Source organism: Caloenas nicobarica, chromosome 23, assembly GCF_036013445.1.
Source record: "Caloenas nicobarica isolate bCalNic1 chromosome 23, bCalNic1.hap1, whole genome shotgun sequence".
NCBI classification, from domain to species: domain Eukaryota; kingdom Metazoa; phylum Chordata; class Aves; order Columbiformes; family Columbidae; genus Caloenas; species Caloenas nicobarica.
In genome coordinates, this window is record NC_088267.1 from 3648428 (window position 1) to 3674726 (window position 26299).

The following is a 26299-nucleotide window of genomic DNA, read 5'->3' on the forward strand; positions in this document are numbered from 1 at the left end:
GAGGTGGCTGAGACCCCTGGGGAAAGGGCTGCGTGGACGTGGCCCCCAGCACTGTGATGCTGCAGCCGCCCAAGGCTGAGACCAGGATACCGAGTCAGGGAGATCAGAGCAGCCGCAAACCCAACCCCGAGCTCCTCGGCTCCGCTTGTCCCGCCCCGAGCAGCGCCCGTGACCAGGAGGAGTTAAAAAAGCAAAAGGCTCTGGCTGGAGCCTGGTGGGAGAGCAGGTTTTTTTCTTTCCGCGCACATTCTCACCCTCCCCTTGCGCTGTCCTTGCTCCGACCATGTGAATCTGGTGCTGCTCCCCATCGCCTCCAGTCACCAGGATTCCCTGAACTGCTGCTTCGTCTCTTCCAACTGGGCTCTCCCGGCCTTGGCGGCCGCAGGGACAGCAGCTCCCACACCTGCCAGGCCCTGCGGCCATGGGGGTGACACAGTGACAGAAATGACGTGCTGGTTAAGGGGAGAGCACGGCTGGTTTGGAGCAGGGGCTCTGCCCAGCATCACTGCTGCAGGTGCCTGCTCCGCTCTCTGAGGGGCACTGGCTGCGATGCGGGTGCTGTGGCACCGGACCATGGCCACTGTCACCCTCCGTCCATCCCTCCGGCCTCTGTGCACCGAGTGAGTCCGTCTTTCCATTGTTCAAACAATCTCTTTTCCACACTCGGTGCCAAAGCCTCCCCGCTCGCTCCCGCACGCGCCAGTATATTTAGCTGCCTCTGAGCCTCTACCTTGCCTTATATAGGAGAGGCCAAACGAATTTCGCACTCTCATTATTAATAGCCTGAGAGGAGCTCTTAGGAGGCTGCCAAAAATAGCAGGCAAACAGAGCGCACCCGGGGTGGGGAGGGTGGTGTGGCAGGCAGGGAGCCGCCGGGACAGGGACACCGCCGGGACAGGGACACCACGCTGCTTTTTCTGGCTTTTCGCTTTGGGAACCGCAGCCTCCTGTCTCCCAGCGTCCTGCCCCCACCACAGCTCAGAGCAGGGGCTCCCCTCGCCCCCCCAGCCCTCCGCAGGCAGAGGTAGGGTGGGTGTGAGCCCGGGGGGCAGCGGGGTCCCAGGGTGCAGAGCCACCCTGTCCCCCCGGCTTTGCTGCTCCGGGTGCTGGAACAACTGCCCCGTGGGTGCTGGGGACACCCAGAGCGGGTGTCTTGGGGTGGCCTGGGGATCCCCATCTCTGTGGGGTCCCCCTGGCCCAGGGGAGCCCCTGTGGCTGCAGTGGTGACAGGTTTCACCCTCCCAAGTGCCTCACGGGCTCCACTTCACCCTCTGAGCTGCCTGGTCAGCTGCTGGGCCCAGCAGTGCCAGCTCTCCCTGTGGCACTGCTCCGGGACCCCCCTGGGCACCCAAAGGACGCGGGACGGAGGTGCCCGACTGTCTGCGTGCGGGTGACAGCTCCGGCTGCCTCGGCCGGGAGGGAGGGGGTTTCTCGGCAGAGATGAGCTGTGCAGCATCCCCGGAGCCGGGCACACCATGAGCCGTGGGCCGGGGCACCCACCCGGGATGGGGCGCGCGAGGAGGGGGCTGCAGGGTGTCCTGCCAGCGGGGCGGCTTCACCTGCGCCCGGAGCTGTCGCATCCCAGGCAGGGGCTGCCTTAAATCCCTCCCTCCCTCCTCCCTGGCGAGGAACTTCTCCCGCGGAGCTGGAGGATGCTGCAAGCTCCTGCGGACGAGCCGGAGGAGTCCTGTGGCAAAGTCAAGGCGAATGGAGAAGCGACGTGCTCGTGCCGGGTGTCACCGCTGCCACCGGCCAAGCCTGCAGCCGGCCAGTGTCACCTCCAGGACGGTGAGTGGCCGTGCAGGGGCTGCGGGGGTCAGTGGGGCTCTCCCCACCGATGCGTTTAACCTTCAGCGAGCGCAGCCGGTGCCGACCCCGCTGGGTCTGGGGATGCTGCTGCTCCGCAGCCTCATGCTCAGCCCCCAGCAGCGGCTCAGCATGGGCAGGGAGGGGGCAGCCCCGGGGCTGGGGGTCACGGTGGCTTGGGCCAGCCCGGGCGGAGCAGTGGGGGCAGCAGCAAACCCTTGGTAGGGTTGAGGGGGGCACTGGGGCACCCCTGGAGGTCCCGGCTGCAGGGGGGCCATGGGTGGTGGGTGTTCAGTCCGTGGGCAGCGCGCAGCCCGGCCCATCTGCCCACGGGTTGCCCCGCAGTGGGGCCGGTCGCCCCCTCCCCAGGAGCTGGGGTGTCTTTGGCCATGCGGAGTGGGGACACCCCATGGCGCGGGATGGGGCAGGAAGGGGACCCCAACTCCTGGGCACCTCGGCATCGTGTTTTGGCCACGCGTGGAGGGAAGCGCTGAGCCCCACGGCTGGGGGCACCAGGGCTCCATGCGCCTGCAGCCCCAAAACAGGTGAGGGGGTGGCAGGATGGGGGCCAAGCTGCTCCTGCTAATCCTCGCTGGGCCTCTTTTTTTAAAATTTTTTAAGCCGCTCAGCAGCTGGAGTGGCTGCTGCAGTGGGTTTGCCGGGGATGGATGAGCCAGGGGGAGATGGGGAGGACGCAGCGCTGAATAGTAAAACTTGGAAAGGCCCCTGCGAGGCAGCGACTGCAGAGCACGGCCGGGCACGCAGTGCTGGGGGGAGCAGGGAAAAAAGATGCTTCCTTTTATAGCCAGGCTGGGGCCGTTGGGTGCTGTGCGAGTGCATGGGTGCCACTGCGGCCGGCCCCGGCACCCCCCGGCTCCTCTGCTCCCCCCGGCCAGGCCCTTTGTCCCTGGTGCCCACAAACCACTCTGCCCGGGGCAGGGAGCTCTTCTTGGGGCAGGGTCCCCGGGGGTGCCCAGACTGGGGGGTCCCGGGTGGTGTGGGGGCACAGAGGAGCCGTGGGAGGGGGCTGAGCTCAGGGGTGCATCTGCAGCCGTCAAGGGCAGCGCTGGGGCTGGGGAGGGCTGGGGGCTGCTGCAGCGGTGGGGGCACCCCGGGGGTGCAGAGGGGCTTGCACTGGTCACCGGGAATGTCCGGGCACAGAGACGGGCTGTGGGGCCGGGCAGGGGCGAGGGTGGTGCTGGAGTCGGGCAGCATGGGGTGCCCTGGGTGCCGTGAGCATCCCGCGGTGCTGGCACGGCCCTCCAAGGTCACCGGGAGAGCCCAGCCCAGGGCTGAGGGGACCTGTGCCCTGGGACGGGGCTGTGTGTGTCCCCCTGGGCTGGGGTACCCCCAGCACTGCTGTCCTGGGAGGCTGCCCGAGGTCAGCCGGAGTGGCTGGAGCCGAACCGGGCTGGGACGTGAGCGCCCCGACCCTGTTCGCTGGCTCCGGGGGCTTGGGGTGGGCACAGCCACAAACTTTGGGCTCCTGCTGCACCTCAACAGCCCTGGCAGACCTGGGGTCCCCCGTACCCCGACAGCAAAACCGTGCAGCACCGTCCCACAGCATCTCTGCTGCCGGTGGGTGCTGTGAGCAGGGTCGGCGCCGTGAGCGCGTTCTTGGCACCCACCGGCTCCTTGCAGAGAGCTGCAGCGTGTGTGGCCGCGGCTCTCGGCACTGAGTCACGGCCACGCCGGCCCCGGCCAGCCCCGCGTCCCTCCTGCCCGCAGCCCAGCCCCTGCGCACCCCTTGCTCCCCGCTCCCTGGGGGTGCGGGGCTGGGACCCCCGGGATGGCTCCCTGCGCCCCACCGTCACCGCTCCAGCCGTGAGTTTAGGGGTAGGAAGGTCACTGGGTCAAGGCACAGATTGGCTGTGGTGACACTCGCCTCCTCTGTCACCCTGCCCTGGCCATGCTGTGCCAGAGCTGGGGGTCCCCATGCACCCCCCTTATGGTCTCCAGCCCCCGACCCAGCGCAGCAGCAGTGGGGACCCTGTCAAGAGCCAGGGCTGATGGGGACTCCCCATGGAAGCGGCTCCGAGTGCAGGCACCCGTCTCTGCCATCCGCGTGGGCTCTCGGGACACGGCACTTGGCCACGGCCCCGTCTCCTCAGAGGAGCAGCCCCCGCAATGCTGCACCAGCTCCTTCCAGGGTCCCACCGCCCAGCGCTGGCAGGAGCAGCGCGTGCCCCCCTGCCCTGTGTGCCCCCCTGCCCTGTGTGCCCCCCTGCCCTGTGTGCCCAGCCCCGCGCCGCCCGCCTCTCCCTCCCAACCCTACATACTTCTTCATATGCCCATATGGAGTCGGCCGGCGTTATGGAATGTTAAGAAGTATGTATTTTTGGGCTGGGACCCCTGCGCCCGGACCCACCTGCCACCAGCACCAGCCCAGGCAGCTCCTCCGGAGAGATGGTGCGTCCCTGGGGCTGGTAAAAAGGAACCAGATCAACTTGCAACTGGATTTGGTCCCCTTCAACCAGCTGCAGCGGCGCATGTGCCACGGCCCCAGCTGCGTCCTGCCCCGAGGGGGCTTGGGGTGAGGGATGGGAGCGGGGAAAGGGGCTTCGTCAAACAGCTCTGGCTGGGGGTTGGGGCAGCCAGGGAAATCCCTGCGCTGCCCAGACCGCCCGCGCTGCCCGTAATCCTCGACAAGAACCGTGGAGCTCCACCAGCCCCAAAGCTGGTTGGGAAATGCCCAAAAAAGCTGCAGCTGCCAGGGACGGGGGAGCCAAGCAGCCAAGGGTAAACACTGGGACGTGGACTGGGAATCTGGGGAAAACAAAACTCAGCTGAGCTGTTTCTCGGAAATTTGCTGTCCCAACATCATCTGATGCTCCACCCAGCAGCGGCAGTCGCATTCCAACGTCTCTGATTTCCTGGTGGACGGCGGACGGAGAGGTTGGTAACATGGCGGGCTGGGGCCCCACGACACGTGCTTGGGGACAGCACCCCTTTTCAGAGACGGGGACAAAAGCGGGGGCTGCTCACCCCGCTGGGCTGGCAGAGGGGATGGGGAGCCCTGGGCTGGGAAGAAATGGGGGTCTCTGCTTTTGTGGTGTGGCCGGGGGGTCTTGCGGGGCAGGATAGGGTGGGAGGGGGGGCGGCTGTGGGTGCCTGGGCAGGAGAGCAAGGGGCTGCTCACCGCCCTACGAAGAAACTGTTGTTCTTATTCCCCAAGGGACCAGGCTCAGAGCGGACCCAGGGCACCTCTCGCTCCAGCTGCCCCCCAGCCAGCACACCATATGTAAGCTCACGGGAATGGGGACACAGACCCCAAAGCACAACAGCACGGGGCACACGGGGCACTGGCCCCTGGGTGTGCAGCAAATGCCCCTCTGCTTTAGAGCAGAGGTTTGGGGGGGTCAGGCCTGTCGTGGCGCGGGGATGGAGCCGCAGGGCTGTGCTGCAGGGACTCACTTCCCCGGCATTTCGGGGAAGGCTCCAGCCGCTGTCCCAGGGGGGTGAGGCATCGGGACGCTCCGGGGAAGGGGCACAGGCACTGCAGCGGGCGGGGGGGTCCGGGGGTGCAGCAGGGGCTGGAGGAGCCCCCGCAGTGCTGCCTCTCCAGGGACAGCCGCCCACCTTTGCTTTCAGCTGGTTGGCCGCTCGCCACCCCTCCTTTGTTACAGAGTTTGTTGGCACTGCCGTCGGCATGACCGTAGTGCTCGGTAAGGTGCTGGTGGGCACGGGGATGGCTGACACCACGTGAAAATAAATCGCTTTCCTGGGGCTTCACGCTGCTGCTCTGCACACACACAGCCCTCTCAGGGGGTGCTGCCCCGTCCCCAAAATGCTGCCCCTCAACTTGTCCCAGGAGACCCGTGTGCAGGACCCATGGATGGGTTTGGCCCCAGGACCCTGCACCACCCGCTCTGCTGCAGGTTGTGCCGGACGAGCTGGAGCTCTACCTCCACCTACCCCCCTTTCGGGGCTGGGGGACACGTGTGACGGAAGAGTGACACGGGAATGAGGGTTTTGCAGCCTGGGGACATGCGTGTGCCCACAGAAGCATCACTGTTGCCTTTCTCCGCTGCAGAAATCACTACAGCTGTGCCAGAAGCTCTGCACCTTCCGGGCTTCACCAAAACAGGAATTGCAGCCGGATCCTTGGCCGCCATAATGGCATCTCCGTCTGCCATTGCCAAGGCTGTGTACATGATCACCAAGGGCCTGGTGGCCCTAGCCCAGTTCCTCGGTGAGTGGTTCCAGTGCAGTGCTGCGGGATCCATGGGTCACTCCCGCGCACCCCATGTTTCTGTTTCCCTGGGTGGTACCGGCAGCGAGGAGAGGGCCTGGGGTGGCTATGGGAGTGGGGATCCCCGGGGTCCCCCCCGCTCTGGGGTGCCCGGTGTGGCCCCACGGGGAGGTGCGGTGGGGCGGCTGCTCATCCTTGGGGTGCTCCCCCGGGCTATGGGGCGCAGTGGGGGCCCCACGTGGGGGCTGGGGCCGCTCGGGCTGATTTCTGCTCCTCTTCCTCAGAGGTGAAAGGACTCCCCATACCTGCGTGGGCTGCCTTCGGGGCTGCCATCGGGGCTGCCATCGGGGCTGCCATCGGGGCTGCCATCGGGGCTCCCGCCGGGACTGGCGTGCAATGAGCCCCCGCATTCCCCCCGGGACCTTCACTGCTGTCCGCCGAGCCCCGCGCTGGGACCTCCTGCATCTCTCCCGTGCACCCCTTCCCTCCCCCGCACTGTATCTGACCCCCGCAAATAAAGACTCCCCAGAGCAGAGCTCCGCCTCCTTCCGCGATCGATGATGCGCCCAGCGGGGGCGGCCCCAGGGCGGGACTGTTTCGGTTCCGGCATCATTTCGGGGCGGCGGGCAGGACGGGCAGGACGGGCAGCGCAGCCGGTAGGTCCGGCGGGTTCGGGCGGGCAGGGTGGGCGCTGGGCACCCCGGGGCTGCCCCTTCTCCCCCCGCCTCCCGGCCCCGGGAGCAGCGCGGCCGTCCGGGAGAGGCCTTCCTGCCCGCTCCCCCTCCTGCCGCTTTCCTTCTTAGGGATGGAAAACATCGCAAGAGTGGCCATTGGAGCGGCTGTCGGAGGAGGTGAGGGTCTGGCGGTCCCATTTCCCCGACAGCAGCTGGGGACCCGGCCAGCCTGGGGGGTTGCGGGTGCTGGGGAGACTTTGGGTGCGGCTGCGAGGGAGCGGGTAGCGCTGGCCTGTGCCTGGCAATCCATCTGCACCTGCTGCTGCAGCCCTGCACGGCTCGGCTCTCCTCCCGAGGATGGGGTGTCCCCGTCCCTGCGCCCCACAGCCCTTGCTCCCCACTCCGATCCCTCTGTCCTTTCTGGGAGGCTGGATCCGGTGCTGGTGTTAGGGGGACATGGGGGTCCCAGACACCACACTGACACCGCCAGTCCTCCCTGCAGGAGTGCTACTTGTTGGCGTCCCGGCAGTCATCGGTGCGCTGGGCTTTACTTCAGCTGGCATTACCGCTGGGTCCTTGGCTGCCAAGATGATGTCGGCAGCTGCCATCGCCAATGGCGGAGGAGTGGCTGCCGGCAGCACCGTGGCCGTGCTGCAGTCCATTGGTGAGTGGGGATGGCTGGGGGGCTGAGCTGTGCCGGATGCATCCCCAGGGGGTTGCACAGGGTTACATGCTGGGCGTGCTGTAGAGCCAAACCAGCCCTTGAACCGGTCATTGGACTGAATCACCCAAAACTGTGGCCAAGGGATAAATCCACAATGCGGTGGGAAGAGTCAGGACTTGCTGGGGTGGGGCACACAAGGCTGAGGATGCTGGGGCTGTAGGTGGGTGTCTGCTCTTCTGCCGAGAACAACGGCTGCGTTCACCGCTGGCCAGAGCCGAGGAGGGATGGGCTGTGCTGGGGGAGCAGAGCCGCTCCAGGCCGGCACAGCCCATAGAGCTCCTTGGCTGTCGCTGCCCGGCGCTCAGTCCCTCCGCAGGCAGCATCGATGCTCCTGGAGCATCACGCCTCTTTCTTTCTTTGCAGGAGCTGCAGGTCTCTCTCTTGGTACCAAAATTGGGCTGGGGACAGTCGGTTCAGTAGCCGGTGCCAACCTGTTCAAGAGGAACACTCCCAAGTGATGCCAAGGAGGTGCCAGCGCTCGCAGCTCCTGCCAGGCCAGGCTGGAGCCGGGAAGCCCCCACAGACCCCCACCACGACTCGTCCACCCTCCCAAGAGCTGCAGATCCGCTTGAGCAATGAATGCATTGAGGCCAATAAAGGTGCTTTGCAGGTGGGGCTGCTGTGGTGGTTGGTGCGCGGTCGCGGCCCACGTACCCGTCAAGCGCTTTGGGATTCGCGGTGGCCTGGGAACAGACATCATACAGGCAATGAGGGTGTACTCTTTTATTAAGGTTAAAGGTTTTTAATCACTTTTCCAGAATACAGATACGATTCAAACAAAAACTATTTTGGGGGTCTCAATAATTCACTTATTAATACCATACATTGAACTCTATAAATTCTCGTATAAGAAAAAGTCTTTTTAATATAGGTTATGATGCACTGGTGACCTATTTAAGTCTTTTGAAGTAACACTTTGCAGTTATATAGCACCTTTCATCATGGGGCTGCAAAGCATCCTACAGAATTTAGCCTCTTAATGCCCAAACGAGGTAGGAAAGTCTGGCCAATTTACAGGTGGGTACAACCGAGGTACAGACAGGCAAGGGACAAACATAAGGCTTCATCTATACAACAGCAGTGACATGACATGTACGCTGCATCCTGGGCTATAATAGAGTCAGATGCTTAATTGGGGAGAAAGTTGAGAGTTATCAACCACACCCTTCTCTTAAAGGAAGAAGTCAGACTCCCAGCAGGTCAAAAACACCTTTCCAAATTGTCCTGGCTTTTTTTTGTGGTGTAAATATGTAGAAGAGAGTATAAATAAGTCCACGGCTTGTAGATCTAAGACCCTTGGTATAGGGTTTGCTGGCGTATCTCACAGTCAACCACAAACCCCCAGGCTCAGCAGCCGTGGCTCGCGGTCTGACCAGTGGGGCGCTGGACCAGGTTTGTGTTAATTAAATCATGCACTTGAGGTGCATTTTGAGATTTGGTGTTCGATGCTTTGTTAGGCTTGACTGTTCAATTGTAATAAACTCCCTCTTTCCCTCCAAGTGAGTGACAAGCTAAGATATTTCAGGTTTTGATTCTTTACTTTAAAACATCTCTCTGGTAAAAAACCATTAGCTTAGTGAATGTTATGGCCAGTGGAAATTTTAAGTAGTGTGGCTGGAGGAATCCAATGTGCCTGAGTTCCTTTGAGATTTTATTACTCAAATCCATCCTACAGCCCCACAGCACCCCCTGAAGCAGCACCAGCACTAATGACCTCCATGGCAGCAGCATCTATTGGTGAAAATCGAAAAACAGAAAAGCCGTTGCAGATTTTTTTTCAGCTCTGATGGTGTTACTGAGGGTCACCCTGCAGGTGAGAGCTGTGTAACAGAAGACAGCAAATCTTAATTTTGCCTCTGCTCAGTTGGGAATGTTTAAAGTAGATGAAAGAAAAAGAGGGAGGGGACCTGTTGTGCTGATGGGAGCAAAACTGCAGCCCAGACAGCGAGCACGGTGCCGGGGCTTTGAGAAGAGCACTGTGAGGATTTTATATGTGAGTGTTTCTTTCTATTTCCTTGGTTTTTTTTAAAGACAACAGTGAAACCATTGCTCAAGCAACTGAGGACAGTTACTGAGATTGTTACCAAAATCCAAAGACTCTATTGCAGGTTCAGAGGCAGTTCTGGTGCTGTGCTGGGAGCACACCCGGGGAAACGCCAAACGAGGGACTTTGCTGCTGTTCCATTTCAAGTCTCTAAGGAGCCACCATGGAAACCCTGTTCCCAGGGAACACCATCTTCTGTTTTTCTTCCTCACGCTCATCTTTGTCATTTCTCTGTCCACACCAAGACTACAGCACAATTTTTCTCCTCAAAAGAATATTTCAAGTAATAAACATTGTTGCATGGTCAGCACAATTCAGATTATGTTTATTATAAATAACTTTGTCTACATGTTCAGAACTTTGATCCTCTGTGTGTGTAATCTATAAACGCACTTTAATCCTTCAAGGTAATACATCTGGTAAGTGCATGTGAACTCCAGCCAGGCCAAGCAGCAATTCCTCGAGTCAACAGATCTGACCAAAGAAACTGAAACTAAAACTACTCCTTCTGTTCCTTATAGCATTGAACTGCACTGGAACCTTTCTTATCTCAGAGCCTCTAAGTAAAAGAAGTTTGCACAATGATTAACAACTTTGTTTTCAGCCAGTCAAGCTTAGAGTGATTTAACTTTCCTTGCTGAGAGGATACAAAAGGCAAATATCTTTCATTCCGAGTACCTGGAAAAAAACCCTAATGTACGTGAAAGTGTTCAGAGACAAGAAAGACTGAGGGTCTTCAGAGAAAGAAAAATGAGTAAGTTGCTCAGAAGATGCAAATACACTACTTTATTCTATGGGAATATTTCTGTAAATGTCCATGAAGGGCAAACTCGGCTGTGGTGCTGTATTTCAGCCCCAAGGAAAGGCTGCCCTCCCCACAGCTTGTGCCCTGGAAATACAGAAATTCCTGGATTCCTCCCCAGTCCTGCTGCCATGGAGCTTCTGGGCACACCCGCAACCGACACAGCTCTGACTTCTTTTATCCCCCACAGCCCTACATGCTCATCTTTCCAGAATGATTTTTATTTTCCCTGAAATGATCCATCAGCCACCCCAATCCAAAGCACCGTGCCTGCTATTTCACTATTTTAATATAACTCTGGGGAGGGACAGGTCGGTGTTCACAGAACATGAAACCAGCCCAAAGGAGCAGCACTGAGCCTGGGCAGGTCCCTGGTCCGTATTACGGCCAGAACGTCTCCCAGGACACGGACAAAGCAGCATCTTTGATCAGAAATGACAGACGCAGGTGGGCTTTGATCAGACAGAATCAGGGGCAGGTTTACTTTTCACATAGTTTTCTGTATTAAAAAATACATCAGTGAAATCTGTTACAGGCAGGGACAGGACTACCGAGTACACAACGTCAACAGACTACTTTCTGATTTTATTTTTGTTAAATTACTTTTGTTACTGCTAAAAAAATAATTAAAAAACCCACAAACGAAACAAACAAAAAAAAGGAAATATAGTTCAAGGCTGCTAATTTTCATCTCTTGAAATTTTAGTGACAAGATCAAACATCAGACCCCTGTTACAGAAGATGGATAACTGACCAGAGCTAGATAAAAACCATACAATTCTCTTCTTTAAAAATAGTTTGTGTTTCAAATGGATTTGTGACCACTGGTCATCAGAAACACACATCTATAGCTTGATAAAATGGAGATACAGACAGTATCTGATAATGTCCTGTCCCTTAAACTCAATGTGGGAGCTTTTATCTTCAAAAAGATGCAGTAACAGCCAAGCCTCAAAAAAACCCAACCAACCAAACAAAAAAACCCCCCCCAAAAAAATCTCTCTTCCGATTTCCAACACTATGACTAAATCTCTTTGGGTGGGGTGGGACAAAACATGGTAATTTTCTACCACAGTTCCATTGTCAGAAGTAATACTGCATCCTTTGTCCAACACTGCACACGTTGCAAAGGTGGTAAGAGAGAGTGCATGGATCTTTATCTTTTGAAATGACAAGGCCCTCCAGATTTGCCTTATAAAATAACCCAAACCATAGGAGTAGGGGAAGAGGAGAAAGGAAAGCTGCCTTAAGGGAAAGAAAAACTTCCGCGCACCACAGTATTTGATAGATTATATTGACGGACTGCAGAGCTACTGGGCTAGGGAAGGGATTTTCTGCACGTACCCCAGAACAGCCACTCTCCTCCTGTACATACCCCAGAAATGTTCATCCTGTAACATGATCGCTCGGAACTCTGACCTACAGCACCTCTTCACGGCGAGACTGACGGCGTGGACGTTGCTGTGAGCCTGGACCGAGAGCTAGATTCTGGCTTTGTGTGCCCGTCTAACAGCAGCCAGAGCCGTCCCTCCACAAAGCTTCCCTGCAGACACGCCGCAGCCTCTGCCTTCCTAACATTTGATCCCAGTTTAAAAAAAAAAAAAAAAATATAAAAGCACACGTGTACGCGTATTTAAAACGGAAGGTGTCTGCTTGTCTAAATATCGCCACTTTCTGTCCTGTCCCCATGAAGAGCTCTAGGATCTTCACGTGTTCTTTGGCAGCACGGGCTGAGAGGCCGCGGGAGCCAAAGTGTAGCTCTCCATGCCCAACAGTGTTATGGTAGATTTTACACAACCGTTTTCCTTAAAAACATCTCAAGACTTTTAAAAATCCCAAACAGATAAAGGATTTATGCACCACTCAAATAGGTGAGTTCATCTTGAATTTGTTCAGAGGATTTATTGGTGCCACGGGACGTTGTTTCTTGCAGCTTACACACTTGCTTCCTTCCAGTTCCAGTTTGTACATCTACTGTGGTTCAAAATGCGCCTGCACATGACATTGTCTTGGCTTATTTGTTACACATTTTCCAAAGGCTGGACGTATTCACAGTTTGGTGCTTCTGATGTGTATTCAAAGGAAAATACCCCACTTCAGTTAGTCTGATAACTCAATATCAGAGTCCTCTGATTTGACTTTGGCAAGTTCTTCGTGTACCTCCCTCACCATAAGAATCCGCGTTAACATGATGTCCAAGGTTCCCGGGTCTATTGGCAACGTGGAATACCACATGGGGCTGTTGGGTACGCAGGAGCGCTCAGGCTGAAGGTAAAACACGTCACTTCTCTGCTTCACACTTTCAGAACTGTCAACAGAAAGAAAGGAAGAGCACGTAATCAGGAGGCGGCGTTAACAGTCCTACTCACAAAAAAGTTAAGGAGAAACAGCAAATAAAACAAAAGTTACACTGAGACAACATAGCAGTAATTTAAACAGCGTAATTAAAATATTTTTGTTAGTGAGTTGGTTTCCCCTCCTCCAACCCAAGGAACAGTTAAGTTGTTTCCAGGTCACTTAGCATCAGTTGCTTATAAAGAAACAAAGCAAGCCTGACTTTGAAATATTCACATTAAACAGCAAACTGAATTTTTACTGCTGCTTGCACCACTGCAGGGGCTCAGCTCTGATATATGATGAGGAGCATGAAAATGTTTTCCCAGCCCAAGGACAGCTAAAAGCTTCTAATGATATGCAAATGAAGACAAGAAGGTAAGAAGAGGAAGACAAAGAGCCAGGCCAGCTGCTAGGCATGCCTTCCCTAAGTAATGAGGCTATTTGTAGTAAGCTCAGTAGGTGCATTTTTGAGGGTGATTTATTTGAGTTTTAGCTGACACTAATGAGATGCTGTTTCATTTTGCATGTGTATTTTCTTTGAAGAGAGAAGAACATCGTATTACACCTGCTCAATGAACTAACTAAAGTTTATATAGAAACAGGAGAGACAAAATGATTTATATCTATGTCCTTGCTAAACAGTCTCCTTTCTACCTCCCAAATAAAAGTTAACCTCACATTTCAGCAGGCAGAAGCTATGAGCAGTTTTACCTAATTCACACTTTTCCTACTCTCTTTCACAAGGAACATGATGTCAGGGCAGGATCCTTGCCCAAATGCCTGCTCTAGTCTACATACAGATCAAAAATCAAGTTCTGTCACTTACCATTTTGATAAGTAAAATTCATAGAGTCGGACTGGACATCGCAGGGGATTATCTGTATTTTCAGCCATTTCCACTGCTGTTGCGATCTCCTCATCTTCGCCGCGTTTCCTTTTGCCTACAGATAATTTATCTGGATACACAAAAATGGCATCACAGAAGTTCAGTGAAAAACAGCCCCTTCGAGAATCAGCCCCAGCCCAGCACCGAGTGTCGGGACACAGAAACACATGGCTTGAACGGATTATTTCTCCCACGCAGGTCAAATGCTCTGATCTGCAGGATGGGCAAAAGGTCACATATGCTACAGGCTGTCCACAGCCCACTCCTCTTCTAGAAAATCACAATGACTAGTATCTAGCAGAAAAATATGGAGGATATAATTTTTCTGGGCAAAGCAGAATATTCATAGCTCTGCTTACTGTATATTTATTCCCCAGTTCTTTTTAAAAGGAAAGGAGCAGACAGTACAAATATGATTGCCAAAATTCAGATGATCAGAAAGTGCTCACTTACCTGAATCTACCCCTTGTTTTTGAAAGGGTGGGAAAAAACGTAAATATGTCATCTTAGTATTATACTTCAGAGTTCGGGTGCGTCTCATAACATGGGCAAAGGATAGTTTCAGGTGCTCACTGACATTCTTTAGTTGGAAGTATTTGGTGTTGAAGAACAGAAGTGTGTTCAATAAAACAATAGGGGAATATGCACCCAGCTGTTTACATTCCCACAAGTGCTCCTCTTCAATTCTTGAGAACATATAACCTAGAAACAATGGGCAAAGAAAAAAGAAGAGAGTTATCGATGCTATTTTAGGGCTGTCCCCACACTCAGTTACAAATGAACAGCTTTTACAGACTGTGTCTAATCCAGCAGATTTTCAGAATTTTCCCAAAACAATGAAAACATTGTACATGAGCAGGGTGGGAAGGCAGAAATGAGTAAAATTAACTAGGCAGATTTTGCCAGAGATGCGTTTAAGTTCTCTTTCAGCTAACCTTCTATATGAATGAACTGCATACCAGATCAAATTCAGACCTATCATGAAAAACTTTAATTCCGATAAAAACAAGAACACTGCATGCACAAACATAAGAGGGAGCGTGGAGAACCAAGCTGTGGAACAGCGTGACCTTCCAACACCTGAAGAATGGAGAGAAGGATATAAAGGAAGATTGTAGACACGAGCAGAATCTCACTACGTTCTAATTTCACTGTATTAAACCACAGTCAGCCAGCTGCAAAAATGTATAATTCCTAAGACATGGAGCATGAGTTTAAAGTCTACTATCGTTATATACAAATTGTGATTATCATAAGTCAGTCAGGAAAAGGAGATATGGAGGTTTATAAGAGATTTGTTGTGAAAAAACCCCATCACTGTATGCAGCAGCCTATAAGTAACTGGATTAGTCCTGTATTAAATAACAAGTTCATTTTCTAAATGAAATACCAGTGCAACCGTACATGGTATTTGCGGTAACTCATCTCAAATACTATATACAATTCTGGCTACCTGTATTCAAAAAGATTAGCTAAAACGTGAGAGAAGAACTAGCATGTTGACTAATGGAATGGGAAGCTTTTCCTTCAAAGGAGCTGAGAGGTTGATCAGAGGCAAAGATATATTGAAGTGTAATCTGTAACTGGGAGGGACAGACATGAAATCCATGCTGCTAGTCTAGCACAAACAATGACATGGTGGAGAAAGAGGAGACTAGTGGGAATGCCTCAGATCCTGTGCTTCTCCACGGCATTGAGAAAATATTAATTTATAATACGGCTTTGTCATGCAGCTACACAAAACAAAATAATTGTCCTACCATTTGGAAGAATTGTAGGTTCCCAGATTTTCAAAAGTTTTGTAAGTTCAATCATAAACCTGGAATAGGGCTCGGTAAAAATGTTATCTATTCTACCATTCTCAAACAGGTACTACAAGAGAAAAAAAGGAAGACACACAGTTTGAGATTATATAACAATGCAGAGAAGATACAGGACATCAGATTCTTTTCTTTCCTTATGTCCCAGTGTCTTATGGTCCAAAACACTTTGTTGAAATCTTCAGTAAGATATCAAATTTGCTGCAGGGACTGGGACCTCCCCAGTATGAAATGAGAGATCTAGGCAGCGGTTTTCTGGAAAATCATCATCCTCCAAGTATTAAATATTCATGAAAAAAGTCTGTCTATAAAAGACAGAGTAAGAAACTTCACATGTCAGTACCTCCTGGCAACAGATAGAGGCTTAGCATTCTTAACTACAATGCTATTATTCCCATTGTTTGAGTTTTTTTCTGTAAATATTGCCCACAAAACAGGTATCTGCCTGGCCACCGATGGTGCTCAGTCTTTGCTGGGTAACCTCTTCCATGTAAATTCATATCTTAGAAGAACATTGTGCAACTATCTTAGATCTAAAATATTCCATCATAAACCAAATATTTCTGAAGAGCAAATCTTTCCTATACATGAAAAAGTATCAAAAAGGTACCAAACCCAAAGACTTGTGTCTACGTAGAAACACTGAGCCCTCCACACCACCTTCCTCCCAAGTACAGAAGCAGCCTGTTCACTCTGATCATAAAAAGGTCCAGACAAATTAGTCAAATATGGGATTAAGACAGACTAAAGGTAAAGCACAAAAAAGACATTCTTGCCTCCTCTACAAAATCCAAGTAGCTACATGGGACTATGGATATAAAGCATAAATAGCAGAGCAAGTTTTATATGTCCTCAGCAATATACTAATTCTCTGGGTTACCTGCTGAATTCCAAGGCACAAGTATAAGATGCTGTCAGGATCATATTTCTCTCCATTTGGTCTCCGCACCTCCTGAATAAACTGGCACAAGCCAAAACTCAGCTCAGCAAAAGTGCACGAGAGAATGTCCTCCTTCAGCTTCACAGGACGAACTGTGGCCAAGAAAATTATTAGAAAAATTAACTTGATTCAACAGATCAAATCTTCACACATTCCTTATTATTTAATGTGGGCAGAACTATTAAACCTTCTGTCTCATCCATGGAGTACCCTGTATGACTAAACTGGTGAACTATTTCCTATCTGTTGGCTAACAATTCTGGCAAGTTTCTCTCCAGCTGTGAAGCCTAGAAATAAGGTGTTAAGTTCTTAATGTTGTAGCGCATAATGTTTCTTACAGCAAACAGTTATGCTGACGAAGAAATACTTTGTGAATGTGTTAGCTACAAATGAAAAAGATGGCGCCAAGTTGGTGTTGCCAACTTATAATTATGGCCAGGTAATAGTTTGGTAAAGCTTTGCAGCTGTGTAAAGCATCTCTTCTACAGGTGAATTACTACATGTAAATGACCACAAGCAGAGGTTGAAAGACTAACATTTCTAATGTTGAAAAGAAATCTGGTATTTTAGAGCCCGTTTTAATAGGTAACGGAATGTAATAGCTATGATTTTTAAATGCATGAAAACACCTAAGACGGTTCTCCATAAAATATTTTAAAACTCAGTAATATCAAATCCTAATTTTTATTTGAATAACATATCACGCCTAGTGCTCTTCAACTAAGTACTTCTGTTTCCACCGAGAGAGAAAAAATCACCTGAAAACTTCAGGTCCCCTTGGTCCTCCTGTGCGTTTTTCCATTGGACCCAGTTTTTCCAGGCGTTTACCCCATACATGTATTTTAGGGTCATCCCAGAAACGGAGCATCCTGGGTAGGAGCCCTGCATCAGATTCCGGGGCTCTACAGAAACTACAGACTTCTTCCGTCCCTACAGGCAAACAAACCAATCAAAACAAATAAATATTTAATAGGCTCTTCATCTAGGGATGCTTAACTTGCTCTCACATAAGAAGGCCGTTATGCTGACATGATAACAACATCCTACTCTCGTATGACAGGATCTGAATGAATATATATGCATCTTCAATATGTGGACAAAACCACATTTACAGAAAAGGTGCAACAAAATACAATAATTCTCCCTGCAATAAATACGCACGGAAATATATCCTTCTCTAGGTACACAAGAAAAATAATTTATTCTTTCCTGTAGATTATGACACTACTTAAACGACATCTATTTCGCATTTTTTTGAAACAATACACATTTGAGAAATGTTCTGCGCTAAAAAGAGCATTTATTCTACCTAGTTGCAGAGTGGGAGGAAAGAAAATCTTATCTCCTATAACGGGACGGGCAAAAATACACGGCATAGTTAAATAGAATTCTCATTTTCACCCTGGAGCAGTATTTTTTTCTTCTGAGAATAAGCATGCACATTAAGTTATTGCTTCAAATGCAAGGAACTTGCGTTCCAGAAGCATTTTCTTACCCGCCTCTTTGGCTGTGGGAAGCCATCTCTGTGTCTCCGTCTTGCTCGAGAACGTGACTGCAAACCCAGTCCTTTACTGAGAGGGTCAAATGAGTCTGAAGTCAAATCAACACCATTAAGAGTTTATTGAGATGATTTAACAGCCCAGGTAGAAGTGTCACTTAGATACTATGGAACACCTTACAGTTGTCCAGGTACAACGCTTACTCAGAAAATTGTGTGTACTTTTATACAACAACGCATTTTTCTTCACATTACACTGACCTGATGGAAAATCTGCCTCCAGGTCCTGTTCCACGTCACCCTTGGAGAACTGCTTCAGCTCAGGGTCTGGCTCTGGCAGGGCGTTCGACCGCAAGGCGTAGTGATTTAACTCATCCTCCCAGCTGTGTGGAGTGGACACTGCTTCTGATTCGAGATCTCCACTGTAAGTGCTGCCTTGGTCTGAAAGGAGAGTGATCAGATATACCATGTGCTATAGGAAAGGGCAAACAAAAAGAGTACACAAGAGAAGATACAGCAGGATCAAAGTCCATTTGCCAAAAAAAAAAAAAAATCTAACCGACCTTTCTCAAATGTCTTGGGGTCCAGGAAGAGTTCATGCTCAGATGTTTGAGATCCTACAGAAAAAGAAAGAAACCTGTATCTACAAATGACTGACAGCTTACACAACTAATACAAAATACTTTGAACACCAAAAAACTATGTAACTAGGTCATAATACTAACACACATGATGTGTCTTCTCCTCCACTAGAGCTCTCCTCACAGCTTTCTACCTTGGTCATGCTGTTACAGCAGAAACAGAAACGCAGAACTAACCCATGTTTGCTTTTCCAAACATTTCCATCCCTCAGTGTTTGTTATTTGGGTCATCTGTAAACAAGTAAGATGTTTTGTTCATTTCTTTTCAGCTTGTTCCACTTCATGGGATGATCACTATCCAACACCCTCTAACTTGCACCACCCTCCAAGAATCCACCAGAAAAAAGCCGACAGGAAAATATTCTTGTAAAGCAGCAGCCCTGTCTTCTTGACTTTGACTCCTTCTGCTAATGCATGATGTGCTGATCTGGAGATTACTACCTCCAGCAACCTTTTACTGCCAACAAAAGTCAAATCAGCACCTAGGATCAGGGAAAGGAAATGCAAAGACATTTAAGGCACTGTGAGCGCTCAGCATCTAACGTGGTTTCTGTGCTGAAGCATAGCTCTACTGAATATTGACTGATAAACCTCTGTGAAATTACAAAAGCTTCAGAAAGGTGCAAGTACAACCAGCACCTGAGATGGGAGCTATGAAGGAAGAGTAAATTACTTTTAAAAGAAAACATGTTTTCAAAACAGAGACTATTGTACACAGAAACAAAATTACCTCAGAATATGCAGTTCAGCTGTAAGCTGTAGGCCCAGAAGGCCCCCTTGTTTTAAAAGAATAAGTCATCAAAATTGCTAAGACAAGATAAAAGCGTTATAGTCCTGTCTAGGTGGGCACTTTACCTGCATGAACACTTCCACTGTGGAAAATAAATGTTCGTAAGACAACAGGACCATTTAACATGCCATGTGTACTTGGGAAGCAGCCAGCACAGGCCCTGCATCTACTTCTCTCTGTTTTCCATGAGAGAACCTTCATCTCGCTGCATTTAGTTTCCTTTTTAAAAACACTACATACCACCATGAGAGTGTGTTTTTTCTTTCTCCTCATCTTCTGCAATCATTTCTGCCATCTGAAGGAGATCAGCTTCAAATGGATTCGCAGGAACCTTCTCCTTGATATCCTGAATAGTTTCAATGATCTTATCAGCATTATCCAGGGTAGTTGGGAAGAGCATGGGAACTGGTACCTATGGAACACATGAAGGGAAACAGCAGATACATTTAATCTTACATATATTTTGGGACTACAAAATTTAATTTTAAAATAACTCCAGACTGGACAATTTGTTTCATTTCTGCAACAATGCTACAAACTGGCAGAACCAGAACTAAGACTGGAAACCAGTTCTCTAGAACTATAACTTACAGGTACTGGCATCCCAAGTGGAACTGGTGTGTACTGGGTGTAGAGGTGAAGGGGCACTGGCACAAACACAGGTACAGGAACAGGTACCACAATGATCTGGGGTTGAACTTCTTCTTTTTCTATCAAATATAGAGCAAAACAAAAATCGTTTAATCATATGACTATCCAGTACACTCCAGAGCGTCCATGATAATTGTTTGGACTTCTGCTTGTGATTCAGTGTGCACTTAGAAAATGGGACTTCATTTTCAGAGGTTCTTAGTAGCTATATCTAATAATTAAAGCAAAGTGAGAGTTGAAACAGTATTTGAGAAATAATGCACTTTATTAAAATGAGTCTGCTCTTGTGCCTCGTGCTATGAGAGCTAAGAACTCATGAATCCTGTCCTGAGGAAAACAAGCTCCCTCTGTAGCCTTTTGCATGTCACTTAACTATTACACTTCATTTTCACAGTTAAGATAATTGCAGAATGCTGAAGATGAGTTAAAGCAAATCTCAAGATTCATCATACGTGAAGCGCTAAGGCTTTCAAAGAACAGCAAATGTTTTACATCTGCAAGGCAAACTGCTACTTGGAAAATGCTGTATGACAATCTCAAAACTATTTAAGGTTTTGAAGTATATTAAAAATATCTTCTGATACATAAATCATGCATTACTCTCTCAACTGCAATAGAGGATTTTATAAAATGGGTAAGAGTTGAGATCCGCACCTGTCTGGCATTCTTTGTTTTGTGTGTGAGGTTTGCATGAGGTGGCCTTAGTCTGTGTGATTGGCTTGCACAACAACGCTTTGTTTTTCAGAAGCCTGGGTGGTTGTGATGGTGGCAGCTTTAGGGCATCTGTCTGAGTACTAGCCTGTTCGGAAAAATACAAATGAGTGCAAAATCAGTACTGGTTTGAAGGATATAATAAGATCAGTACTTTTTCCCTACTATGGGACGTTGAAGAATTTAAAACTCTCTTTGCTGATAAAAATGACAATTTTAAAACTACTGCAAAACCAGCTTGTTAATGTATTTTGTGTCTTCACCTCTATTTTAATCAAACAATAGGCTTTTTGTTAACAGTGCAGTGAACAAATCTGCAGGAATGGCTAGCTTCTGTAGTCAAATAACCTCTCTAAACTTTTGACCTTGGAATCTTACTGACAGCAAGAATATAAAGAAGAGTTAAGACACTTTTGATGACTAAGAGTCTGGCTGATACAGATACTCAAAACCCATGGTAAACTGATGTGAAACCACTGAAAATGAACACAAATGGTGGCAATATCAGTATCACATCCTGATTACACACAGACTGACTATTCCTGCTTGTACTAATTTCAAGTCCTGCTAACTGTACTTTCCAGTAACACATTCAAATATAAGGATCTGTTTCATTAGGGAAAATTCATACTCTAATCCATAAATGACACTTCAGCTAAAAGCAAGAATGTCAGTCTTCCAGAACGTGAGAGCTACATAATAAAATCTTCATATTGTCTTAACATATCTAATCGATCTGTCAGTGGACACGAAAAGACTTTTATACCATAATTTTTAAAAAAGCATCTGCAAGCTGGATGAATTTTAAATCCCAATAACAACCAGGAGAAGCAGTTACAAAAATGACAGTGCAAAAATTCTTGGATACTTTACTTGTTATTGATACAATCTGGGCGAAAGTGAGAAAAAGAGTCTCTCGTAAAACTTACATCTCCTATTATTTTTGCTGTCACAGTAGGGACTGCACCTGTAAAAGAAAAAAACATACAGGAATAGTCTGTGTATTTACCAGCAAGGAACATAACCCATATTCTGTCAAGGTCAAGAAGAATTTCCATTAAATCCCATTCCCTGGTGTGTGTATACAAATTTAAGTCATTATTTATACGTAGGTAAAGGAAGGACAAAACCATAACCATCTGCATTGATGTGAAGCGTAATGAAGAAGTGGCTGTTCTCAGTGGAAAAGGTCCCTGAACAAATATAAATGTTCGAGAACAGAGATTTATAAATCTAGACATGGTATTTAGCAGTCTTACCCTGTAAAACATTGTTGGAGTTAACTGTGGGCTGGGCGGCAGGGGTGCTCGCAAGGGACACCACGTTTGCTATGACAGGGGTTGAGTCCTTTCTCAAAGAAGGGGGGCCTGAGGAGGAAGCTGGTGCCGTAGAAAGGTTTTGATGGACAGAATGAACAGAAGAAAAATAAATTAAGCAATAAGATAATTTACAAAACGGCATTTCTGAAGCGACACCCACCCCCCCGATTTATCTCCAAATGAAAAAGCCTGCTGTAAGCAGGAGATGCGCACAAAGTTCAGAGCTGAATGTGGCCTGGCGCATACTATACAATTTCAGTTAATATTCTTTAGTGCTCGTTGGGTACCTTACTGTTGCAGTCACCATCACTCAGTGGGAGATTATGCCCCTCTTTAGGATCAGTGCTATTTCTGCCCTTTGTCTCGCTTCCTCTTCCTGTCTTTGTGGGCCTTTCTTCCTTTCTTCCCTTTGCATTTCATTCCCTACAGAAACTCACAGTTCCTATTCCTGTGGGCTTCATTCCCACCCTCCTTCCCATTCCATCTGCTAAAATAACAAACAAGGAGACAGCTACAGTGCACATTGATCTCAGCATTGGTACTTCAAGAATCAACACTTAACGACACAGAAATGCTAACTCTTCATTTGCCTACAGACTACACGGAACTGGCTCTTTTAAGTGCACATGTGGAAGTCTGTATTTACAACCATTAAGTCTACTAATTTCACCATTTGATTTTTTTTCTTAAATGAACATGAACATTCTACCATGTCTGGCTATGTGTTATGAAGTACAGGAGACAAGCTAGGTATTTAACATGTCTTTAATGGGTATCAGTACATTTTACCCCACTAAGACGGGCCTTTGTTTTCTGAAAGCGATTGAAAAGCAAGTGCTTTTGTTTGTTCTTCTTTAAAATCACAATCTAGGTTTGGTATATGAAGCAATCTCATTTCATACCTGCAGAAGTCTGAAATTGTCTAAAGGAAGAGAGAGATCTAAAACTGAGCCTATTCAATGGCAATGGGCAACCCCCCCAGCAGAAGATATATCCTAAAAAGTTCACTGAATCAAGTTTCCAAATAGAAGTTCCTATCGCTATCATGCACAGCAAAAGGCGATACTACTCGCAGCTTGTTTTACCTGTGTTGTTTGGGGCTGGAGGGTCAGAAACACTTTGCTGATTACAGAACAACAGAATACAAAGCAGATTGCAAAAATGCTTGATCTCCCCTTGCCATTTCATGGACTCACTGAGTTTACCTTGTCTCTTACAACCATCACACTTTGCCATCTAGGAAAACAGAGCGAGGGAGAAATTAAACACACTTGTAAAAAGCAACCTCTTTGCACTCCACGCAGCCAATATAGTGTACAGAAATCTGTCAAGAGTGCATCATTTTTGCATTGTAACACAAAGCAGCAGAACACTGTGTCTGTCTTCCCACAACCCATATTAGGTTTTCCTTATATAGAAAACTGGTACTCAAAAGTTAAGAGGGATGTACTCATCTCTCACACATATGCAATATGTGCCATGACACAGAAGTCAACTACAGGTAGTTCACTTGGCTCCTAACGTACAAAGGTTCTTTGTTAACACGTTCATATTCTAGAGGATGCTGGGTGAGAATATTGCTTACCTGGTAAAACAAAACCGTGAATTTAGACATGCACTCCTCTGAGCAAAACTCCTCCATTTTTCCCCCAAAGTGATTCTGGACCAGTTTGGGGGAAGTCTGTAAACAGTAACTGCACATTTTACAGTGGTTTCCCCAGCGCTTAGCCAAGTCATGTTTATAGAGCAGTTTACAACCTAAGAGAAAATAGCAAAAAACCAAATACAACCTTCAATATCAAAATGACATTTGCTCAGCACTTCTGGTTCTTGTATTTAGTTATGTCTGTAATAATTTGTTGAAACATACCATGAAGATGTAAAGTGTGGACAGAGTTCTGTGTTTCTAAACATAAAACCGGTTTTCTAACCTAAAACTATTAGGTTTTTCTCAGTATTACAAATAATTTTAAGGCAAAACACTTCTGACTCGATTTGTCCCAGACACAGTCTTGCCCTTTCTTACCTTCGCTACAGAACGGCTTATCTACGCCTGAGAATCGCACTGTCTCCTTCATAATTTTCTCAATTCTGCAGTATTCACACAACGCCATGACACTGCTCCTCTTCTTATATTCATCACAGCAGGTCTTCCCACAAAACTGGAACATTTTACCCTGCAACACAGCCAGAATGTTTCGGTTTCAGTGTTTCATGTCCCAGAGAATACGTTTTTATTGTTAATAAAAACTCAGAAAGATGTTCACGCTTTTGGAAACCAACAACTGGCAGCACTAGCGATGAGTCTCCCCATTTAGCTTTATAACAAAGCACAAATTTCTGCAGAAAGGTCTCACCAATGTGCTTTGTCCTGGAATTAAAAGGATTATTTCTGGGACCAAGAATCAGGTATGTGCTTACCTAGCTAGGCAACCATAGGGTTTTGGTTTTTTGGAGTGGTTTTTTTGTTTGTTTGTTTTCTATTTTAAGATCAAAGAGCTAGTATCAGTATTAATTTTGGTAATGGTTAAATGATACCTGAATCAGTTCCAAACTCCTCCATACCAGGTCACAGTAAGTACCAGATCAGTACAGAGAGACCACTGCAGATAAGCTACAGTTTCTTAGGCTTCTGTTGAGAAATACGAGCTGGAAAAGCTCTAGTCTTTATTACCTTGTAGTCAAGCAGTTCTGGTTTGGTTGCAAACAACCTGTTGCAGTGCTGACACCTGAGTTTTACAACAGGGCGGGCAAAAGTGACTTGCTGGGACTGGGCAGCCAGTCTCTGGAGCCCGGCCGCAGCAGAGCTGCTCATGGAGCTGGGGGACACTGTGGAGGTGGTGCCACCTGCCGAAACCGCTGCCCCCGAGGGAATGCTGACAATAACTTGACCTTGTGACAGTGGTACCACTGCGGAGTTCATTCCTGCGGGCTTGTTGAACAAATTCTGCAGGAAAGCAAATCGAGAAAGAGGCTTTATTTTACAATATTACATATTTTACCCGATATCACAGATATTCCCACCATCGATTTATTATTCTATTAATTCAGCTAAGAAGAAATCCTAGAAGTCACACCTGAAAAGCTACTACGCAACTGTAGCTGCAAAAATTGCGTATGCTCCCATCTGACATAGCCAAGTGATACTGAGGGTTTGCTGAAGTTTTACAGCTGTTGCACTGAACTTGAACACCTGAGAGTGAAACAGAGAAGAAAAAGTGATTTATGCAGCATCAAGTTGTACTGCAGGTAATTTTGCACTGTGCATACAAAACCAGAGAATCTGAATGACAAGCTAAGGCACACACGGAAGCCCAAGACAAAGTTTTACAGATTCAGAAGCAGCCACTGCAGCTGTGGTGCCTCTTGCTTGCCAGATGCTTTCATTAATCTCCCAGTATCCCTAGGATGTCAGTAAGCATTTTTCTGTTTTACAAGAAAAATAGCTGAGAATATGTTTGCCTAGCTCAATGCAACATTAGGCAGAGGTAGCTAAGGCAATCACCCTGGAGAACAGGCGCAGAAATGTCACAGCGGTGGTATGGCATATGTCCACAGAAGTGGATTTGTCCAGCTGGGAAACCCACCAGCTGCACTTGCAAGAGCAGAAAATAGATTTAAGGTTTATTATCATGTTTACGCTCTCTAAAAACAAAGCTGAAACGGCTGTACTGTTAGGTTTATCTATGATACGAAGTCCTTATGTTCAGTACCTCCCTTTATAAAAAAAAAAAGTCACTTTCCACCTACAACCCCCGCAAAAGAATATTTGCTTTAACTTTCATGACAAATTAAGTCTGGATATGAGCTACATGAAACTATGCTTCTGAAGAAGTAAAAGGATAAAGTTACCTGTAGAAGTAACCATTTTCACTCTATATGCTGACAAGCAGGTAACAGAGCAAAACAGTTCAGTTTTTCCCAAGGTGTTTGTGCTTTCTACCATCTCGGCTGAAGACCTCAAAGACTTACACAGTGTGCAAGGTGTGATTTTAGCTGACTTCTGTGGAAACATGGAAATCCGTCACTCATTTGAAACTTAGTATTTTTATTAACCTGGAAATTAATCACTAACATATAAGACATGTATAGAAGTCCCTGCCAGTGTTATCTATCTTAGACCAAGATAATAACTGAAATAATAAACTAATAGACTGGGTGTTTCTTAAAACACCCCAAATCTAATCACAGGTATTTTTAACATTCTGTCAAAATATACCTGCTTGTATGCTGTCACACACGCTGAACTGCAGAACTTTTTTGACTGTCCCTCTATCTGAAGCACGTGACATTGCCCAGAGCCGCTGTAGCAGTACCCTCCGCAATTCTCGCAGCAGTTCATGGTCAAGTTGTTAGCCGAACGGAACTTGGAGAAGCAGGCATCGCTGCACAGCTTGTGCACAACGTTCTGGTAGTTCACTTCGTGTCTGATCTGCAGGATAGAACATGTAGCAAGAATAGAAA

The 26299-nt window shown here is 48.5% G+C and overlaps 2 protein-coding genes across 15 annotated transcripts in view; one reads left to right on the forward strand and one right to left on the reverse strand.

Moving 5' to 3' along the window:
• The first annotated feature begins 840 nt into the window (after positions 1 to 840).
• LOC135997834 (interferon alpha-inducible protein 27-like protein 2A) lies at positions 841 to 9588 on the forward strand. 11 transcript variants are annotated; one of them, XM_065650735.1, is made up of 8 exons: positions 841 to 1788; positions 4647 to 4701; positions 4982 to 5047; positions 5840 to 5998; positions 6283 to 6654; positions 6802 to 6849; positions 7175 to 7336; positions 7760 to 9245. In XM_065650735.1, the coding sequence occupies exons 6-8, from the start codon at positions 6804 to 6806 to the stop codon at positions 7852 to 7854; spliced, it is 303 nt and encodes a 100-aa protein (XP_065506807.1). In that variant the 5' UTR covers positions 841 to 1788; positions 4647 to 4701; positions 4982 to 5047; positions 5840 to 5998; positions 6283 to 6654; positions 6802 to 6803; the 3' UTR covers positions 7855 to 9245. The 11 variants fall into 11 exon arrangements, 5 of the variants coding, with proteins under 5 accessions (XP_065506807.1, XP_065506805.1, XP_065506804.1 ...); XR_010607491.1 differs by lacking the exon at positions 841 to 1788 and adding an exon at positions 9505 to 9588 and having other exon boundaries at positions 3023 to 4701; positions 7760 to 9209; XR_010607488.1 differs by lacking the exon at positions 841 to 1788 and adding an exon at positions 9280 to 9358 and having other exon boundaries at positions 3023 to 4701; positions 7760 to 9209.
• ZMYM4 (zinc finger MYM-type containing 4) overlaps positions 9558 to 26299 on the reverse strand; it is a 32692-nt gene continuing 15950 nt past the window's right edge. For all 4 annotated transcript variants that reach the window (XM_065650729.1, XM_065650728.1, XM_065650731.1 and 1 more), the window contains 21 exons: positions 26055 to 26267; positions 25688 to 25838; positions 24913 to 25028; positions 24510 to 24782; positions 23862 to 24012; positions 23421 to 23593; positions 22921 to 23071; positions 21776 to 21895; positions 21446 to 21483; positions 20460 to 20604; positions 19746 to 19864; positions 19395 to 19566; positions 18287 to 18340; positions 17985 to 18164; positions 17721 to 17815; positions 16984 to 17155; positions 16166 to 16317; positions 15226 to 15337; positions 13919 to 14167; positions 13406 to 13535; positions 9558 to 12550 (listed from right to left, as the gene is read on the reverse strand). In XM_065650729.1, coding sequence (XP_065506801.1) covers positions 12343 to 12550; positions 13406 to 13535; positions 13919 to 14167; positions 15226 to 15337; positions 16166 to 16317; positions 16984 to 17155; positions 17721 to 17815; positions 17985 to 18164; positions 18287 to 18340; positions 19395 to 19566; positions 19746 to 19864; positions 20460 to 20604; positions 21446 to 21483; positions 21776 to 21895; positions 22921 to 23071; positions 23421 to 23593; positions 23862 to 24012; positions 24510 to 24782; positions 24913 to 25028; positions 25688 to 25838; positions 26055 to 26267 — 3174 coding nt within the window. In that variant the 3' untranslated portion in view covers positions 9558 to 12342. The remainder of the gene's footprint in view (positions 12551 to 13405; positions 13536 to 13918; positions 14168 to 15225; positions 15338 to 16165; positions 16318 to 16983; positions 17156 to 17720; positions 17816 to 17984; positions 18165 to 18286; positions 18341 to 19394; positions 19567 to 19745; positions 19865 to 20459; positions 20605 to 21445; positions 21484 to 21775; positions 21896 to 22920; positions 23072 to 23420; positions 23594 to 23861; positions 24013 to 24509; positions 24783 to 24912; positions 25029 to 25687; positions 25839 to 26054; positions 26268 to 26299) is intronic.

Excerpts from the sequence above, each read along its gene's own strand:
- LOC135997834 (XM_065650732.1), top strand. The coding sequence starts at position 3,716 with ATGCTGTGCCAGAGCTGGGGGTCCCCATGCACCCCCCTTATGGTCTCC. Across the intron at positions 5,472-5,839 it reads CGGCATGACCGTAGTGCTCG|AAATCACTACAGCTGTGCCA; the intron begins GTAAGGTGCTGG and ends TCTCCGCTGCAG. Across the intron at positions 5,999-6,282 it reads GGCCCTAGCCCAGTTCCTCG|AGGTGAAAGGACTCCCCATA; the intron begins GTGAGTGGTTCC and ends CCTCTTCCTCAG.